The sequence below is a fragment of the Barbus barbus genome (assembly GCF_936440315.1).
Source record: "Barbus barbus genome assembly, chromosome: 8".
Classification (NCBI taxonomy): Eukaryota; Metazoa; Chordata; class Actinopteri; order Cypriniformes; family Cyprinidae; genus Barbus; species Barbus barbus.
Genome location: NC_136736.1, coordinates 9,885,856 through 9,907,502, shown reverse-complemented (window position 1 = coordinate 9,907,502; position 21,647 = coordinate 9,885,856). Strand labels below are relative to the sequence as shown.

Here is a 21,647-nt window from a genome sequence, read left to right as displayed (position 1 = left end):
CCAAATAAGGTTTAGTTAAAATGTTTATATGAGTAAGTCTTGAGCAATATGTCAGTAAATAGCTGGGCATTAACTAGGTCATATGACGCAAAAAAAAATATCCTTGTGTATTATGCAAGAATAATCATTATGTTGTGTTTTGTGTAGGGCTTTTCATTTCCATACAAAATAAAATACTATGGTTTGCCCTTTATTTACCAGGTATTTATTTGAAATCTAAGTGTTATCAGTACCAAGTCATTTGCAGTGCAATGTTCGCCTCTGGGTGGGGTAATTTCTCCTTTTTGTGTCCCTTTGTAAGCTATGTTACCTTTGATTTGTGCTGCCTTGTCTGATATTATAAAGGGTTGATTCAGTAGATCAGTAACAATATTACAACATGGGCTGCAATATAGTCTATGATATATAACATATGATAGTGTGTATTGGTACATATGGAAACAAAGCATGCAAAGCTATTCACATACATGGGTTGGACAAAACAATATGAACATCTTTATTAAGGTGCATTACCACATTTTGCCTGCCTTTAATACAGCTTCTGAATAATCTCCAGTCGTCTATACCACCTGTCAAAACATTGGCCATTTGCTTCAGAGATGTTGATGAAGCGAATCTGCTTCCCACTCTTCTCCCCACAGTAGTTTGATAATATTTAAGTCAGTTAATTTGCTCATCTTAGTGCTCTGACTGTCCATGTTTATAATCATAACACCATCTTTGCTGCATTTTAGCATGGGCATCTGATTAAACCAATTGCAGCTCTTTCATGGATGTTGGTTTTGTGAGGCTGAGTGGCTGGAATTTGTGGAAACAGGGTTTTAATACAGGTGAATACTGCTCACTGTTCTTGGCTTAGCCTATTATGTCTTGTTATGCTTTGACTAGAATCATAATCATAAAGACTATTGCTCTATAAAACACCAAACGTTTAGAACAGACAACAGCAGAACACAGCTGAAAACGATTTATTCTACACTGACATACAACCTGGAGAGTAGCTATAGACAGTGTAAAGGTAAATATAAGATAAACTTTGTCCAACCCCTGCAGTAGGTGCTCACGCCAAAATAAAAAGTATTCAGGCTACTTTAGACACAACGATTTCACATCCACTTCATGAAATTTACATCTGCAAATAGTGTTCTTATCTGATGTGCTTTATTTGTAATAGAGAGACTATGTGTTCTGCTCCTCTCTCACACCTCGCACTTTGGGAGTGTAAATAGCCTTCATAATTAGTGGAGTGGAGGGAACAAGTGCGCGTCATCCGAGTGCGAGAATCAGGGAATGATTATCCTATATTTAAAATAAATGATATAGCATAAAGAGCACAAGGAAGAGCATCCGTCTCGGTTTTAACCTCAGTAATTTTAATATCAAACGCATACACGTTATTAGCCTACATCAGCGCGTGATTATCTCTATCGAACAGTCTGACAGAGAATTACAGTCGTAGCTCATTGAACAAACTAGACAACTAAACTGTACTGGGAAACAGACGGAATGCAGGTAATTCTTTTTATAGCTACAGTGCTCTTTACGCACGACCTCGTCGTGGCTGAGCCGAAGACGAAATGTCCATCCAAGTGTGATGTGAGGAAATGTCCGAGCCCCAGCTGTCCGAGCGGGTATGTGCCCGACCACTGCAACTGCTGTCTGGTGTGCAGCCTGGGCGAGAGCGCGCCGTGCGGGCGGAAGGATGATGCTCCGTGTGGCGACGGGCTAGAATGTAAATTTCCAGCCGGTAAGCGACTTTCCAAAGGAGTTTGCCAGTGTAAGACAACGAACAGAGTGTGTGGCAGCGACGGAAAGACCTACGGGAATGTGTGCAAGATGAGGGCAGCCGCGCGTAAAGCGCAACAGCGAGGGCTCCCCGAAATAACCCAAACGCACAAGGGTCCATGTGCACCATCAAGCTCAGGTCAGTCACTGATCACTTGAACTACTTATTTTATGCATGTGCAATAGACTTTTGACATGTATGTCATGTACATGTCCATGCTAAAACCGGTAGGCTAAGTAAAGATGGAAATGTATTTAAAACATTTATTTTAAAAACCTAAATAAACATACAGTTTTTGTATATATGTTGTTTTAATAATGTTAAATATATAAACAAAATATAGGCCTGTATTGCTGTCAAGTTAGCATATATGGTTATTACAAATACCATATTAAAATCATCATATAGGGGCCTACATTATTAACTTATGTACACATTTTACTATGGGGATTTTACATGCTATCAACGGCTTTATCTGCCCAGAGAATGTATGTGGGTCATTCCACGAAATTGGTGCCTTTTGCGTCCCTAAGAAATAATCAAACATAGATTTAATATAACAACAAATAAATGTGCAATTTAAAACATAACAATACAATGTATGCTTTCTTCAATATTACATTAAAAAAAGTCAATTAAAAATGATTTTAACTGGTAAGGGTAAGGTTTTTGACCTTAAGTGAGACTTTTCTTTTTCAGCAGGACATTTAATTTGCAAAATGAAGGCAAAATGAAATAAAAATTACATTTGCATATTGTTCTACACTGAACAAAATTATAAACGCAACACTTTTGTTTTTGCCCCCATTTTTCATGAGCTGAACTCAAAGATCTAAGACTTTTTCTATGTACACAAAAGGCCTATTTCTCTCAAATATTGTTCACAAGTCTGTCTAAACCTGTGTTAGTGAGCGCTTCTCCTTTGCCAAGATAATCCATCCACCTCACAGGTGTGGCATATCAAGATACTGATTAGACAGGATGTTTACTGCACAGGTGTGCCTTAGGCTGGCCACAATAAAAGGCCACTCTAAAATGTGCAGTTTTACTGTATTCCTCACATCTCCTTCGCATAGAGTTGATCAGGTTGTCCACTCCTCTTCAATGGCTGTGCAAAGTTGTTGGATATTGGCAGGAACTGGAACACGCTGTCGTATTCGCCGATCCAGAACATCCCAAACATGCTCAATGGGTGACATGTCCGGTGAGTATGCTGGCCATGCAAGAACTGGGATGTTTTCAGCTTCCAGGAATTGTGTACAGATCCTTACAACATGGGGCCGTGCATTATCATGCTGCAGCATGAGGTGATGGTCGTGGATGAATGGCACAACAGTGGGCCTCAGGATCTTGTCACGGTATCTCTGTGCATTCAAAATGCCATCAATAAAATGTACCTGTGTTCGTTGTCCATACGCCTACCCATATCATAACCCCACCGCCACCATGGGCCACTTGATCCACAACGTTGACATCAGCAAACCGCTCACCCACACAACGCCATACACACTGTCTGCCATCTGCCCTGTACAGTGAAAACCGGGATTCATCCGTGAAGAGAACATCTCTCCAAAGTGCCAGATGCCATCAAATGTGAGCATTTGTCCTCTCAAGTCGGTTACGATGACGAACTGCAGTCAGGTCGAGACCCCGATGAGGACGATGAGCATGCAGAAGAGCTTCCCTGACAGTTTGTGCAGAAATTCTTTGGTTATACAAACCGATTGTTGCAGCAGCTGTCCAGGTGGCTGGTCTCAGACGATTTTGGAGGTGAAAATGCTTGATGTGGAGGTCCTAGGCTGTTGTGGTTACACGTGGTCTGCGGTTGTGAGGCCGGTTGGATGTACTGCCAAATTCTCTGAAACGCCTTTGGAGACGACTTATGGTAGAGAAATTAACATTCAATTCACGGGCAACAGCTCTGGTGGACATTCCTGCAGTCAGCATGCCAATTGCACGCTCACTCAAAACTTGCGACATCTGTGGCATTGTGCTGTGTGATAAAACTGCACATTTTAGAGTGGCCTTTTATTGTGGCCAGTCTAAGGCACACCTGTGCAATAATCATGCTGTCTAATCAGCACCTTGATATGCTACACCTGTGAGGTGGATGGATTATCTTGGCAAAGGAGAAGCGCTCACTAACACAGATTTAGACAGATTTGTGAACAATATTTGAGAGAAATAGGCCTTTTGTGTACATAGAAAAAGTCTTAGATCTTTGAGTTCAGCTCATGAAAATAGGGGCAAAAACAAAAGTGTTGCGTTTATAATTTTGTTCAGTGTAAATAGTCTCATTGTTAAGCACTGTTTTTGGCATAAGTATGCATTTTTTCTATAAAATATAAATAATTTTATTGGTGTCCCCCGATTTAATGTCAACCCTGTTACCCTAAAAAAAACCTTGTAAAATAATGTGTCAAGTGACATCACTTCTAGGAGGTCACATCATCTCTCAACCAAGATTCCAACACTTAAAGCATAAGCATGTTTCTCTCACTCCTCTATAATGTTCTATTTTTGCTGATTTATGAAGCTTAACTGAGGAGGGGCTACCATGCAATGTCAATTCTGTTACCATTTTTAAAATGTAAATTACAGTTATTTCTTACAATCAATATCTACAAGCAATATAATTTCAAAGTATACACTATGTGCTTTTGTCAACTTTACTATTAGCTAGCAATTGGCAAATTGGTTTGAAATCGTCAAACCTCTTACTGTCAACCTGTTACTTTTTAGAGTAACAGGTTTTGACATGTGGGTAACAGGGATGACATAGATTAGGTGTCACCCTGTTTTTAAAGATTGTTTGTGTAAAATTCAAACACTTTAAAGGTCACCCTTGGTATATTATTGAGCTAATGCCTATATCATTCATATATGAGTTCTAATTAAACTATAGTAACACTATGTCGGTAATAGGATCGACAAAAATACCAAAACATGAGGTAGAAAAATAGTCATAAAATAATCAATTACATAGCCTGAGATGGCACTACAATTTCTTGTCATTTTAAGGTGTCTTCATTTCATGGGTATTTCAAAAATATTGATTAAACTTATTTTATTTTTCACTTTTTCCAAGTGGAAAAGGCACTAATTTCATAGAATGACCCATGTATATGAAAATCATTTATCACCTATAGTAGCATAAATGGCATAAGTATTTCATATAGTACATTTCCTTATGGGTAGAGTTGGTGCTGCACTGTGGATTTGGACTAATAACTGAAAGTAGTAACCAATCCTATGTTCAATATCAGAAAATGACAGTATTTGACAGTATTTCATGCCATAAAGTTGCAGTAGTTTGCTAAAGGCAAATATGTTTAAGACTCCAGTCAAACTGTTGGCATGTATAAGGGTTTTTCTCTTGGTGGTTGCCATGTTGAGATTAAATGACAACAGTCATGTCTGATTTTGTCTGATTGAGACTTCTTGGAATTTCACAGTCTCCACTAGTTACTTAAACCTAAGTGCTAAGTGCTAAGATTTTCATACAAGAAAGAAACATCAGTGTGACTTTGGATGTTTAGTGAGATGTAGACTCTTAGTTCCTCTTATACCAGTGCCAACTGCAGTTGGAGTCAGAGAACATAAACACCATCTAAATGCAGCTGATAGCTTTGGAAAAGAGGAAACAACTTGGGAAGAATACCATCTGTGTCCAGCCCACAGAATCTGAGGGAAGTATTAAATGTGACACACCTAGTCACAGATGAGCAGATTTCCAAATTATTACAATGGATTTCTTATATCTGTTCTTTGTTATATGCTCAATGGGTGTGTCGCTAGCTCATGAACCTAACAGAACATTTAGTTCCGAGTACTGTGGAGGCCACTGATAGTTACAGTTAAAGAAAAGTGTTCTATTTCAATATCAAACTATTAAAAAAATCAAACTCTCGATAATTAATGAAGACCGCATTTATTTGACTATATCTGGCATATTATGTACTATCATTGACATGAATGGTTCTTTCTGCTAGTATAGGTCCTGCACATCTAAACAGCCCAAGATACAAGTTTAACTTCATTGCTGATGTGGTGGAGAAGATTGCCAATGCTGTGGTACATGTTGAGCTCTTCCTCAAGTAAATATACCATTCTGGTCTTCATGATGTTGATTTGGTAATGTTTGTACTGGCGATAGCTATAGAGGTGAATATATTTGTCATTTTTGCACCTGACTGAAGACTCACAAGAATAGGTGTTTTTTTTATAATCTAATAAATAATGTAGCAATCAATGTTATTATATTCTGGCAACAGTTGATTTTTTACTTTCACACACTACTAGAAAAGAAATATTCCCCTAATCATGCAATAACCACTGATTTCAATGTTTGTGTCCAGCCATCCGTTGTATGGCCTTCATGTACCTCTGTTAAGCGGTTCTGGATTTATAATGACACAGTCCGGTCTGATTGTGACCAATGCTCATGTGGTTGCTAGCAGCGCACCAGTTACAGGCCGTCAGCATCTACGAGTGCAGCTACACGATGGCCAGACATACGAGGCCTCCATCAGAGACATTGACAAGAAGTCTGATATTGCCACTATCAAAATTAACCCAAAGGTAAGAATCATATCTCAAGCATTAATGACTTTGTGTTTAAAACTGTTCAAAACAACTGGACCAATATTTATTTTTAACATTTTATTGTGTTTCCCTGGTGTCCTTTATTTTATTGTACTGTAAATGCGGATAAAGTCTTAAGGCTGAAAAGTTTTCATCTTTAACCTTTCTTGGTGTCACCATATTTCTTTACATTGGATTTTCCCGACACAAAACCAGAGTAAACATCCAGAGAATAAAACCTCAGCACAAATCATCCAAAAATGGCTACACCTTTGACTCCTAAATCCCATGTTTATGACTCTAGACGTCTAGACACACTTGGACATGTTAATGGTAGCCTGCTGCACATGTTGACCTACATTTGTGTGAGAAAATTCAAGAGGTGCTGTGTTGTAAGAGGTGTTTTGTTCCCTGATGCAAATGGATCTGATTATGGAGATGCGTAAATGGTCTAGTGCAAAATCTCTATTACCCATTTTTGATTTAGAGTATCAAAGAAAAAATATTCAGAGTAGGGACTGCTGTTGAAACAAAAATTGAGGAATGTTCCCACGTCAGAGTCTGGATTGCTTGCAGATATTTAGTTTCAGTTTATAGCAGCTCATGTAATTTCCTCATCTTTTGCTCTCCAGCCTTAGACTTTTCCACACTGCACCCAATTCTGATTTGTTTTTCATATCTGTTCTTTTGGACAGACTGCCCATATGTTTTTGCAAGAAATAAAATTAGTTCAGTTTGCTCTGGCCATGTCATATGTTAGCCAATTCAGTGATGGAGTGGCGTAAGATCTTATGCCAGCAGTTTATTAGAATGAAACAAAGACACAAGACACTGTGCTAGACACATTTTTTCATGTCATTACATTGTTTAGAGCATATGAAAAAATCTGAAAAAAAACATTTTTGAAAAATTATATTTTATTCATATTTTATTCTATGTCCTCTGAAGAGGACACTAGGACGCAGTTTTTCTAAAAATAATGGCATGAATAGACATCAAAAAGGCAAAAACAATGGGATTTTTGTTTAAATCATCAATCAATTTTTAGGTTTCAGGATTTTTTTTATATGTAACACCACGCCAGCAGAGGGAGCTCCTGGCCACCACATTGCATCTTTGCGAAGTATTGCCAGTTTACCCTGTCTTACCAAGCGTTTGTATCACTGTCTAGTTCTCCTGTTTCTCTTGACTTCTCTTTTGGATTGCACTTTTGCCTGTTTGGACTGCCTCCCTGTGTATTGACCTCACTGCTTGCATTGCTGACACTGAGTTTGGATTTGTGGAACTATTTAATAAACCCTGCATATGGATTCTACTTCGGCTTCCACCTCAACTCCATTACAGAATATTTTGCCACCAATGAATTCAGTGGAGGTTTCTCAGCTCCAAGCAGCTTTCGCTTATGAGAGCGAGTTGTTGCAAAATTACAGGAACAACTCAACAAACTACAATCCGCAAATGACCATTTAACCCACTACATTCGATCGCTTCCTTCGCCCTCCACATCAACGGTAAGACTGGCGTTGCCAGATCAGTTTGATGGTTCAGCAGGACAATGTCGGGGGTTTATTCGTCAAGTCCGTATCTATGTGGAAAGCCAAAGGGATCAGTTTTCTTCTGAGGGAAGTAAATGCGATTGGGCTTCAGCGGTTTGGGAGATGGATTCACAATTTTGATCATCTTTTGAGTATCTGTTACAACAACTTAGTGAAGTATTTGAATATCCTGAGGGGGGCAAGGATATTTCTACGCAATTGCTTCACATGTCACAAGGGAACCGCACAGCTGCAGATTTCGCCATTGAATTTAGAACTCTTGCTGTTCAAAGTTGATGGAATGATGTTTCATTGAAGGCTGTGTTCAAACAGAGTTTAAATTTGTAGCTTCAGGCTGAGTTACCCTGCAAGGGTGAGGATTTAACATTTTCTGCATTCATCACCATGGCCATCAAGATTGATAATTTGCTGAGAAACACACCCAAGAGAAAATCCACTGGACAGCCATATTGTTTCCCTCACTGCACCCTCTGATCACCAAGAACCCATGCAAATAAATTATGCTCATTTATCTGATGAGGAGAGAACTCGACGCCGCCAACAGAATCTGTGCTACTACTGTGGTGAAACAGGCCATCGTAACATCGAGTGCCCACACAAAGCCCGAAGGTCTGTCTCTGCTACCAGCCGGGTGAGTGTTGATCAATTCTCTCTACCAATCTCAAAGTCATTTCTCATTCCTGTTCAGCTAACTACTAAAGATGGTCCTATTACTTTGACAACGTTGACTGACTCCGGTGCCGCCTTGAATCGGATCAACAAGGATATCGTCAAGAAGTACCGTTTAACCACACTACCTTGTGTGCCCACTATTTGCATCACCGATGTCAACAATAAACCCATTGAGGGAGGTCTTACCAGACAAACTGCACCTGCTCAGTTACAGACTGAATTGTTCCACAGAGAAAGCATTTCTTTCTATAGCATTGATTCACCCCGATATTAAATCATCCTAGGATACCCCTGGCTATCCGCTCACGATCCTGAATTATCCTGGAAGCTTGGAGAATTGACTCACTGGTCTGAATTTTGTCGAAACCATTGCATGCCTGTCAATATGCCTCAACCATGTCTTGCAACATCTGCTGAAGATCCAGCTTCTGCCTCCAGTTTTAAAATCCCTGCCTACTATCAGGACTTTTCAGATGTGTTCAGCAAGAGCAAAGCTTCACAGCTCCCACCTCACCGTCCCTGGGATTGCACCATCGATCTTCTGCCCAATGCCATGCCACCCAAGAGTAAAGTATATCCACTAGCACACCATGAATCCAAGGCTATGGAAGATTACATTGAAGAGACTTTGAACCTTGGTTTTCTTAGGCCCTCTACTTCTCCAGCAGCAGCGGTCTTCTTCGTTGAGAAGAAGGATGGAGGTCTACGACCTTGCATTGATTACCGAGGTCTCAACAATGTTGCTGTAAAATTCCGCTATCCTCTTCCACTTGTTCCTGCCTCATTAGAACAGCTTCAAGAGGCTAAGATTTACACCAAGCTAGACTTGAGGAGTGCTTATAATCTCATTCGCATCAAAGAAGGGGATGAGTGGAAGAAAGCTTTTCTCACCACGGGAGGTCACTATGAGTACTTGGTGATGCCGTTTGGGCTAGCCAACGCCCCAGCTGTGTTCCAGTCATTTATCAATGAAATCTTCAGGGACATATTGAACCAGTATGTGATTGCCTACATAGACGACATCCTTATATATTCCAAGTCTGAAGATTAACACATTGAACATGTTCGAACCATCCTCTCTCATCTTCAAGAACACCAGCTCTTTGTGAAAGCAGAGAAATGTGAATTCCATGTACAGCACACCACTTTCTTAGGATATCACATAAGTCATCATGGAGTCGAGATGGATAATTCCAAGATTCAGGCAGTTACGGAGTGGCCTCAGCCATCAACAATTAAGGAACTTCAACGATTTCTAGGTTTTGCGAACGTCTATCGCTGTTTCATCAGAAACTACAGCATGATTGCATCACCGTTGACGTCTCTCCTAAAGGGGAAATCATCCAAGTTGAGATGGTCAAACGAAGCCACCGCCGCTTTCACAAAACTCAAATCAAGCTTCACTTCGGCCCCTATCTTGAAACACCCTGACCCTAACCTGCCATTTGTACTGGAGGTGGATGCTTTAGACTGCGGAATTGGGGGAGTACTATCACAACATCATGGTCATCCAGCTAAGTTGTATCCATGTGGTTTTTTTCAAGGAAACGTACTTCTGCTGAAAGGAACTATGATGTTGGTAACAAGGAGTTACTGTCCATGAAAGCTGCAATAGAGGAGTGGAGACATTGGCTGGAGGGAGTCAGTCATCCGTTTCAGGTTTTCACAGATCACAAAAACCTTGAGTATGTAAAAAGTGCCAAAAGACTAAATCCACGTCAGGCCAGATGGTCATTATTCTTCTCAAGATTCCAGTTTACTGTCACATATCATCCAGGAAGCAAGAATAGTAAAGCAGATGCCCCCTCCAGGTGCCATGATCCTCCCTTCCAAGAACATTCACCAGAACCTATCTTGCCTCCCTCAGTCATTATTGCCCCTGTAAACTGGGACATCATGGAGGAAATTCAAAGGACCACTCAACAAGATCCTCCGCCTTCCAGGTGCCCACCCAACAAGCAATATGTTCCCCAGGTACTACGACAGCGGGTCATACAATGGATCAATACATCCATCAACTCAGGCCATCCAGGTATCTCTCATACCATCAAATTGATCCACAACGCTTTCTGGTGGCCAGCAATGAATAGAGAGATAACAGATTACGTGAAGGCTTGTCAAATTTGTGCACAGTCTAAGACCCCAAAGGAACTTCCATCTGTTCTGCTGCAGCCACTACCTGTTCCTCAACGTCCATGGTCCCACCTGTCAATTGACTTTGTGACTGATCTGCCCCCCTCCAAAGATTTCACAACCATTCTGGTCATCATTGACAGATTCTCCAAGTCTTGCCGCCTCATTCCCCTCAAGGGTTTACCCACTGCCATAGAGACAGCTCAAGCATTATTTCATCAGGTCTTCCGAATCTATGGTTTACCCGAAGACATTGCTTCTGATCGAGGAACTCTGTTCACTTCCCAGGTATGAAAAGCCTTCTGTTGACAATTGGACATTAACGTGAGTCAGGATTTCATCCTCAGTCAAACGGTCAAGTTGAGAGATTGAACCAGGAGATTGGTAGATACTTGAGATCTTACTGCAGCCGGGAACAAAACTGGTGGGAGGAATTCCTACCATGGGCGGAATACGCTCTAAATTCCCTCACTCATAACTCTACAGGACTAACCCCCTTTCAATGTGTGCTTTGATATCAACCCCCATTGTTCCCATGTTCTGGCGAACCCTCATCTGTTCCAGCAGTTGATGACTGGATACGTCATAGCGAGAGGGTGTGGGACAGCACTCATGTTCATCTTCAAAGAGCTGCACGAGTACAAGAACTCCAGGCCAACCGAAGAAGGCGTCCACATCCTCGCTACCAACCGGGACAAAGGGTCTGGCTCTCCACCAGGGACATCAAGCTACGTCTGCCGAGAAGGAAGCTCAGCCCAAGGTATGTTGGCCCATTAAAAATTTTAAAACAAATAAATGAGGTCACATATCAGCTTGAGCTTCTTGCTAACTACCACATCTCTCCATCTTTTCATGTCTCGCTCCTCAAACCAGTCCACCCGAATGCCGACCTCAACGCTGAGTCCCAAGAGCCACCACCTCTGCTGGAAATTGACGGATCGCCAGCTTATAGGGTGAATCTGTTGCTGGACTCAAGGCGTAGAGGGGGTCGGCTTCAATACTTGGTGGATTGGGAGGGCTATGGACCAGAGGAGAGATCATGGATACCTGCTTCTGACATTCTGGACCCGTCACTCATAGATGAATTTCATCGAGCCAGGCCCGACTGTCCAGCGCCACAACCACGGGGATGTCCACGTAGAGGGGGGTTAAAAAACACCACGCCAGCAGAGGGAGCTCTCGCCTGAGTTTTGACCGTGAGCTATTCCTCTGCAGTTACTTCCTGTTTGATGGCCATATTTACCTGGCCACCACATTGCATCTTTGCGAAGTATTGCCAGTTTACCCTGCCTTTCCAAGCGTTTGTATCACTGTCTAGTTCTCCTGTGTATGACCGGTTTTCCTGTTTCTCTTGACTTCTCTTTTGGATTGCACTTTTGCCTGTTTGCCTGTTTGGACTGCCTCCTTGTGTATTGATCTCACCGCTTGCCTTGCTGACACTGAATTTGGATTTGTGGAACTGTTTAATAAACCCTGCATATGGATTCTACTTCGGCTTCCAACTCAACTCCATTACATTATACTAAACTTTGTTTAAGGATGATTCTCAACTATCTTCTAAAATATATAACAAAATGATTTGATATACCATTTTGTTTTATGCAATATGTGTGTAAAAATGTCCATAAACTGGTTTTCCAATTAAACACAGTGTATCTATACACTGTATCTAATTTGCATATTAATGCGTTGCTGTTGGGACAGCATGTTAAAAAAATTATTGGCATAATGGGAGTAATAATTGGCCAGAGTTCATAATATCTAATATGTCATAAGTAAATTGATATATTATTTATTTTCCTATTCAATTGTTATGTCTCCCAAAATGCGTAATAAACATGCTTTTAGTCCTGGTGTCCTCTACAGTGGACATGCATGAAATGATGTCCTGTTTCATAACAGGAAGTCATATTTGAATTTGAAATCCCATAACATTTTCCTGAAATGTTGCTTTATGACAAACAATTTGAAAATTATTCAGATTTAAATGACAATTACAAAATATAATCATATTTCCATAAGGATGTAAAATTTTTCACTAAATTAAATTTAGCCATCTTTAAAGACCTAGGAGAGAGGGTGTGGTCATGGTGAAACTTCCAAACATTTAGTATCTCTAAAAAGCCCTTAATGCGCTCTTTACAGGACTTAAAACTGTGGCATGTGAGGTCTCAGAGAAATTCACTAAAATATAATGTCCACTACAGAGGTAAAAAGAGCATACTTTTTTTTGGCAGTTGCGAAACAATTACTTATGCAAAGTAAGTACCTACTCAAGAGAATATGCTATTTCAGACCTAGCCAAGGGCTAATATACACAGGAGTAAACTAGATTAACTAGACACAGCTGGAAAACAATGAGACTAATGACAAGAGGAAAGGGCCAAGAAAAAAAAAAGAAAAAAACTATGGACAGGAAGAACATGACAGTGTTATTAATTAAGCAATATTCCATGAGCAAAAGTTGTTCATATCCCCATCCCAGTTTGGATTTCGATGTTTATTCTCTAGTGAATCAATGTCATGGAATCACGGTTACATTTTGATTAGAATTTGCAAATCAAATCAACGTTGATATTTTGACGCTGTTTCAACATCTTATTTTTCAAAAGATCTTGTTGAAATTTAGTTAATGTGAAAACATTCAACATTACACATTGAATGTCAGTCACATGCTGGCTGGGATTTTTTGTTTTTGAACAAATAATAGGTAGCTGGCTCTGCACTCCTTTACCTAAATTCAGTACTTCAGACTTATGTGCCCTCTAGAAGCTTGCGTTCTGCAAGTGCACATCACTTTATTGTGCCATCCCAAAGAGGCACAATATCACTTTCACAAAAATGTTCCCTCCTGGTGGAATGACCTGCCCAACTCAATCCGAGCAGCTGAATCCTTAGCCATCTTCAAGAATTGGTTAAAAACGCATCTCTTCCATCTTTATTTTATCCTCTAATTCATTTAATTCTGAAAAGCACCATAATACTCTTACTATTTCTGCTGTATAAAAGCATGAAGATATGACATTTAAATATATGTTACTCCAAATATAGCCAGTTACTTGTTTTGTTCACTGCTCAATGAATCTTTTGAATGACTTACAAAGATTTATTGGCTTATTGCCACCTATTGGCGCAAACTGCAACCTGCAGGAAGTGTCAAGGAAGAAAAAATCCATTAGTGGTGCACAGATTGACTGAATCATATTTCAGTTGATTTAATCTGCATCAATTGTTTGTGTTTTTTTTCTTGCAGAAAACGTTATCAGTGTTATCACTGGGTCAGTCTGCTGACCTGAGGCCTGGTGAGTTTGTGGTTGCCATTGGCAGTCCATTTGCGCTTCAGAACACAGTCACAACAGGCATCGTCAGCACAACACAGAGAGATGGAAAAGAACTCGGCATCCGTGACTCTGACATGGACTACATCCAAACTGACGCTATTATCAATGTAAGACAAAAGAGAATGCTGTTTGCAGGCTACAGCAAGTGTTTAAAAGATTGTTTTGGCTGAATTTGACACTCTCTTTCTCTTTTTATTCATCAACAATGGGAAGTATGGAAACTCAGGAGGTCCGCTTGTTAATTTGGTGAGTGCGAAGGAAGTTTTAAATCTGGTTAGACACTGGTTAGATACATTTAACCCTCTGGTTGTGTTCGGACTCCGGTCACGCCTTTTGTGTTACCGGTCAAAAATGACCGGACTCCAAACAACTGCTTATAAATCTGTCATTATGCTATATTATCACCAAATATTGGATTCAATCTTTTTGTCAACTTGTTTTCTTTCATTTAGGACTGGTTTTGTGTTTCTATTTGCTTCTGTTTAATCGTAGGCCTCATTTATCCGAGAGTAGGTACCTCATTTTTTGAGTGAAAAAAGCATTTTTTATGAATAATTTTCACAATATTAAACAAAAAATTATAAAAATTTGCACTATTTCTCACACTAGTGTACTTTAATGTTTAATCAGGAAGTTTGCTTTTAAATGCTTTTATTTTGTACAAAATTGCAAGAAGTCACACTCGTGGTGTTCCCGGTCAAAAATGACCGGACTCCAAACAACTGCTTATAAATCTGTCAATATACTATATTATCACCAAATATTGGATTCAATCTTTTTGTCAACTTGTTTTCTTTCATTTAGGACTGGTTTTGTGTTTCTATTTGCATCCGATTAATCGTAGGCCTCATTTATCTGAAAGTAGGTACCTCATTTTTTGAGTGAAAAAATAATTTTTTATGAATAATTTTCACAATATGAGAGAAAAAATTATGAAAATTTGCACTGTTTCTCACACTAGTGTGCTTTATTGTTTAATCAGGAAGTTTGCTTTTAAATGCTTTTATTTTGTACAAAATTGCAAAAAGTCACACTCGTGGTGTTCCCGGTCAAAAATGACCGGACTCCAAACAACTGCTTATAAATCTGTCATTATGCTATATTATCACAAAATATTGGATTCAATCTTTTTGTCAACTTGTTTTCTTTCATTTAGGACTGGTTTTGTGTTTCTATTTGCTTCTGATTAATCATAAGCCTCATTTATCCGAGAGTAGGTACCTCATTTTTTGAGTGAAAATTTTTTTTTTTATGAATAATTTTCACAATATTAAACAAAAAATTATAAAAATTTGCACTATTTCTCACACTAGTGTACTTTAATGTTTAATCAGGAAGTTTGCTTTTAAATGCTTTTATTTTGTACAAAATTGCAAAAAGTAACACTCGTGGTGTTCCCGGTCAAAAATGACCGGACTCCAAACAACTGCTTATAAATCTGTCAATATACTATATTATCACCAAATATTGGATTCAATCTTTTTGTCAACTTGTTTTCTTTCATTTAGGACTGGTTTTGTGTTTCTATTTGCATCCGATTAATCGTAGGCCTCATTTATCTGAAAGTAGGTACCTCATTTTTTGAGTGAAAAAATTATTTTTTATGAATAATTTTCACAATATGAGAGAAAAAATTATGAAAATTTGCACTGTTTCTCACACTAGTGTGCTTTAATGTTTAATCAGGAAGTTTGCTTTTAAATGCTTTTATTTTGTACAAAATTGCACAAAGTAACACTTGTCAAAAATGGCCGGCCATTGAAAGTGAATGGGGAAGAATGAAAGAAACAACTAGTGTTCAGGAGCATGTTGTGCTTGCAAACATAAATGCCTTGGACCAGTGCGTGCATGTATACTCACGCTATCACACACACACACACACACACACATCTATGCATACAAACTATTGTATTACACCTATTTCATCCTACCCTGAACTGTATGCAATATGCTTTTATGAATCTCATATTATAACTCTCTCTCTCTCACACACACACACACACACAATGCACACAAATGCTCAAACTGCCTTGTCTTTGGCCTGCATTGACTTCAAAATAATCTTTTTTTTTCCATCCCTCGACCAGAACGTTACATCAACTTCAGCTGGGTCCTCAAAATCAGAAGATTGCTTCTTTTCAGTTGTTGCAAGGTTTTCAGCTTGTCCAGTGATATTTTTATCTTCCAATATATCTTGCAATGCATCGTCACTGTAAAATTCTTCTTCAGTTGTCTCTTCCTCGTGTAAATGACAAGCAAGGCACTGTGAGGCATTTGTATGCTCTAGCATTTAATTGTAAACTTTTGTTTACTCTGAGAGAACACGAAAGCCTCTAAACATATTGTCATAATGTTTTGTCTAGTACGGAGCCGCTTAGAGCTCATGGTGGTGGAAAGATTTCGGGGTGGGTGAAAAAAAATCGGGGTGGGAGGAAAAAATATTTTTCAAATCTTTTGCGTTCCCTCGCAAAACTTTGCATTCTCTCGCAAAGATGTTTGCGTTCCCTGACAAAACTTTGCGTACATATTTGCAAGAGAACGCAAAGTTTTGCGAGAGAAAGCAAACATCTTTGCGAGAGAACGCAAACATCTTTGCGAGAGAACGCAAACATCTTTGCGAGAGAACGCAAAGTTTTGCGAGAGAAAGCAAACATCTTTGCGAGAGAACGCAAACATCTTTGCGAGAGAACGCAAACATCTTTGCGAGAGAACGCAAATATTTTTGCGAGAGAACGCAAACATCTTTGCGAGAGAACACAAAGTTTTGCGAGAGAACGCAAACATCTTTGCGAGAGAACGCAAACATCTTTGCGAGAGAACGCAAGCATCTTTGCGAGAGAACACAAAGTTTTGCGAGAGAACGCAAACATCTTTGCGAGAGAACGCAAACATTTTTGCGAGAGAACGCAAACATCTTTGCGAGAGAACGCAAACATTTTTGCGAGAGAACGCAAACATCTTTGCGAGAGAACACAAAGTTTTGCGAGAGAACGCAAACATCTTTGCGAGAGAACACAAAGTTTTGCGAGAGAACGCAAAGTTTTGCGAGAGAACGCAAACATCTTTGCGAGAGAAAGCAAACATCTTTGCGAGAGAACGCAAACATCTTTGCGAGAGAACGCAAAGTTTTGCGAGAGAAAGCAAACATCTTTGCGAGAGAACGCAAACATTTTTGCGAGAGAACGCAAACATCTTTGCGAGAGAACACAAAGTTTTGCGAGAGAACGCAAACATCTTTGCGAGAGAACGCAAGCATCTTTGCGAGAGAACACAAAGTTTTGCGAGAGAACGCAAACATTTTTGCGAGAGGACACAAAGTTTTGCGAGAGAACGCAAACATCTTTGCGAGAGAACGCAAAGTTTTGCGAGAGAACGCAAACATCTTTGCGAGAGAACGCAAAAGATTTGAAAAATATTTTTTCCTCCCACCCCAAATTTTTTTCACCCACCACGAAATCTTTCCACCACCATGAGCTCTAAGGGGCTCCGTAGTCTAGAATATGTGGTGAAAGAAAAGATTATTTTTGAGGTCAATGCAGGCTAAAGACAAGGCAGTCTGAGCATGTGTGTGTGTGTGTGTGAGAGAGAGAGAGAGAGAGAGAGAGAGAGAGAGAGAGATCCTTTTTTATTCATAAAAGGATATTGCATGCAGTTCAGGGTAGGATGAAATAGGTGTAATAAAATAGTTTGTATGCATGGATGGATGGGTGTGTGTGTGTGTGTGCGCGTGCGTGTGTGCGCATGTGTGTGTGTGATAGCTTGAGTATAAATGCATCCACACATGCAAAGGTCCAAGGTCTTTGTTTGCAAGCACAACATGCTCCTGAACACTAGTTGTTTCTTTCATTCTTCCCCATTCACTTTCAATGGCCGGCAATTTTTGACAAGTGTTACTTTGTGCAATTTTGTACAAAATAAAAGCATTTAAAAGCAAACTTCTTGATTAAACATTAAAGTACACTAGTGTGAGAAACAGTGCAAATTTTCATAATTTTTTCTCTCATATTGTGAAAATTATTCATAAAAAATGCTTTTTTCACTCAAAAAATGAGGTGCCTACTTTCAGATAAATGAGGCCTACGATTAATCGGATGCAAATAGAAACACAAAACCAGTCCTAAATGAAAGAAAACAAGTTGACAAAAAGATTGAATCCAATATTTTGTGATAATATAGTATATTGACAGATTTATAAGCAGTTGTTTGGAGTCCGGTCATTTTTGACCGGGAACACCACGAGTGTGACTTTTTGCAATTTTGTACAAAATAAAAGCATTTAAAAGCAAACTTCCTGATTAAACATTAAAGTACACTAGTGTGAGAAACAGTGCAAATTTTTATAATTTTTTGTTTAATATTGTGAAAATTATTCATAAAAAATATTTTTTTCACTCAAAAAATGAGGTGCCTACTCTCAGATAAATGAGGCTTACGATTAATCAGAAGCAAATAGAAACACAAAACCAGTCCTAAATGAAAGAAAACAAGTTGACAAAAAGAATGAATCCAATATTTAGTGATAATATAGCATAATGACAGATTTATAAGCAGTTGTTCGGAGTCCGGTCATTTTTGACCGGGAACACAACGAGTGTGACTAGGTGAAATAAAACCCACAAAAAATTACGAAAATTCTAAAAAAATTTATGAGAAATACTTGTACCCTATGTGCGCAAAGTCAGTAAGTTTGAGTCCAATGCGATAACGTTAACTAGTATTTTCAGGAAAAAGAAAAAAAATTTCTGGTGAATTTGACCCGAACACAACCAGAGGGTTAATAGTGCTAACTTTTTACATGATATTTCTGTCATTTTAGGATGGTGAGGTGATCGGAATAAACACACTAAAAGTCACTGCAGGGATCTCTTTTGCAATTCCATCAGACCGAATCAATAAATTCCTTAATGAATCTAATGATAAAGAGCAGAAAGGTAAGCATCAAGCACAGAGGTAATGCACTAATTGCAAACGTTTACATTGTTGTTAGCGATTCCAAAATGAATGCATCAATACAAATATTATCCTGCAAAAAGTGCCACCTCTTACTGCCAATTAAAACAAAATGGCTACAAAACAAATATACATTATGTGTGAAACAGTCCTGTCTTTTACATACTTGGTGTCCTTTACTTTGATTTCAGTCAAACAAAGGGTAGTCAGGACAAACTTCACACAGTCTCAAGCTATGAAGACTGCCTCAGGTGAGGTAATTGCTAGCAAATTTCACTTTGCTAGCTAGCAGCTAGTCATCTTGCCAGCCTGATGACATCAAACATTCAAGCTATAACAGAATAAATGTTTAACTGGTCCATCATGAAGTTAAATTACCGTGACAGGAACTAAAGAAGTTTAGGCCAGAAAGCTAAACTGGGTTGTTAACTTTTTATCAAACTTAATATAAAATTGCTTTGCATGAATTTGTCCCAGTAATCTTCTGTTAGCTAACTGCAAGTCAATACAACTCTTTGCTTTAGTGTTTAACGAATAAAAAGGCTCTTATTTGTTCAGTGCAAATATTTGTGCTAAGCAATTGTTTGTAAATAACACTCGGGCCCAGGGTTCTACAGTTACCTAATGGTGTGTTCAAGTCCTCCTGCGAGTTTGTATTTATGAGTTGGGAAGTCATGATTATGATGTCAGATGCATTCAAATCACTTTGGTTGAAGCAAGATGCTGATGTGCCTATATACTACAAAAAACAAACAAACAAACAAACAAAAAAAAACAGAGCAATATTTTTTTAACTCTACTATAAAAGACGACTAAAGATGCACATCAGGTGTGTTTTTCCTTGTCATTCAGTTTAAAACTTCTGCTAACTGAATCGTTATTTATTATTTTGTAATTGTACAGTGTTATCATATTTTATAAATGCAGCTTTAAAATGATAATTTTATTAATTTGAACAAATTTACTACCAATACAGACGTTCCATCCATTACGGTCACCATGTTTTCTTAATGACGTGCCCCGAACCTGGAATCTCGAGGCTTAAAAAAGTCGTATTGGCTATAGTGTTTATGTGCATTCAACTCGTAAATACCATCTTTCTGATTCATCTTGAATGCACCATGAAATTGTACACATTTTTAAAACTAATCATTTCTCTTCCAGATGTAAAAGTCCCAAAGAAAAGATTCATTGGAATCAAAATGGTCACTTTAACAGAGAAGTATGTTATTTCAATCAATCATCAATGCTTTTTGTCTCATTTAATAGTCAAATTCCAAAAATAAAGCCAACATAAGCTGAATTCATTGCTTAAATATCTAGGTTCAATCAGTAACCTTTCTTAAAAGGAGTCATCTGTGTCTGCTTTCTTTTCCTCAGAACTCAGGTTTTCTATTTTTCTTCTTTTCCTCAGCCTAGTCCAGGGGTTAAAATGGCATAATCCAGACTTTCCAGATATCGGCAGTGGAATTCTTGTCCATGAAGTTGTCCCAGAGTCCCCAGCTCAGAAGTATATCTCAGCCAAAAAATAACTTCTGTCCATCTCAGATTCTTCTTAAAATGCATTTTTAAGATTTAATTTTAATCATGCTGTTATGTTTCGACAACATCATGCACTGATTTACCCAAAACAAATCACATATCATTCTCCTTTCATTGGTTCATTTTCACAGAGGTGGGCTCGAAACAGGTGATATTATAGTGAAGCTAAATGGCCATCCTTTAGTCAACACTGGAGAATTACAGGAGGCAATTCAGGAAGACATGCCCCTCCTTCTGGAAGTGCGACGTGGGAATGATGACCTACTATTTAACATTGAGCCTAATATCCTCATGCAGTGACAATGTCAGAGATGGGGAACCAGAGGAGTGATCAGAAGGACAAGCACAAGTGAAGCAGAATGCTAGAGACTTGAGTTTCTACAGATGAATGAATTAAGAGGAGCACATGTCATTGCATCTGGGTTTCAAAGGACAAATGGAGGAAAAAAGAATTATGACCAGAATTATGAAAAGAATTACCGAACCAATTACCTACCGAACTACTTCTGACCATTTTTAAAAAATTGTCTCGTAAATTGAATGTTTCCTTCAAGATTGAGTTGGACTGACTGAGAGATCCGTAATCATTTAAAAAAATAAAATAGGCAATTTGTCGATACACTTTATACATCGGCTACTGAATGTTTTTTGGCACATGAAGTGTATTATTTTAAATTTATATGGAGCTGTTGCGTACAGGAAATACACCAGTTACAGTGTTCTTTGCACACAGCTTTTGTCAAGTCAATGGCTGATATTGTTTATTAGTTTTATTGAAAACATAATATTTGTAAAATAAATGTGTATTTTCAAAGTTGACAAAGTGTCTGACACTGTTTTACAATTTACAAGGACTTTAATGATTGTAATCAAATGTTTAGGATTTTCAGAATTATTTTACTTATTATTTGCATCACACAGTGAATTCTGGAGCAGGAACAGGCAGAAGAAATCCAGACTTCGTGACATTAGTTCTGTCCTGTAACATCCTACGCATAGAGGAATAAAAAAACAGCAAAAGTTACATTTATTTATTCATTCATATTCCAAAGTGATGACAGTCTTGTGGGGATTGGCTTTATA

At 38.7% G+C, this 21,647-nt stretch overlaps 1 protein-coding gene across 1 annotated transcript; it reads left to right on the top strand.

Annotated features, from left to right (window-relative positions):
• Positions 1–1,216: 1,216 nt before the first annotated feature.
• Positions 1,217–21,382, top strand: LOC306873362 (serine protease HTRA3-like). The gene is made up of 10 exons (XM_079422601.1): positions 1,217–1,924; positions 5,784–5,883; positions 6,145–6,367; positions 13,985–14,179; positions 14,286–14,318; positions 18,889–19,003; positions 19,214–19,273; positions 20,187–20,244; positions 20,437–20,532; positions 20,696–21,382. Exons 1-10 carry the CDS (start codon positions 1,507–1,509, stop codon positions 20,862–20,864), a joined length of 1,467 nt encoding a protein of 488 aa, XP_079278727.1. The 5' UTR covers positions 1,217–1,506; the 3' UTR covers positions 20,865–21,382.
• Positions 21,383–21,647: the final 265 nt, after the last annotated feature.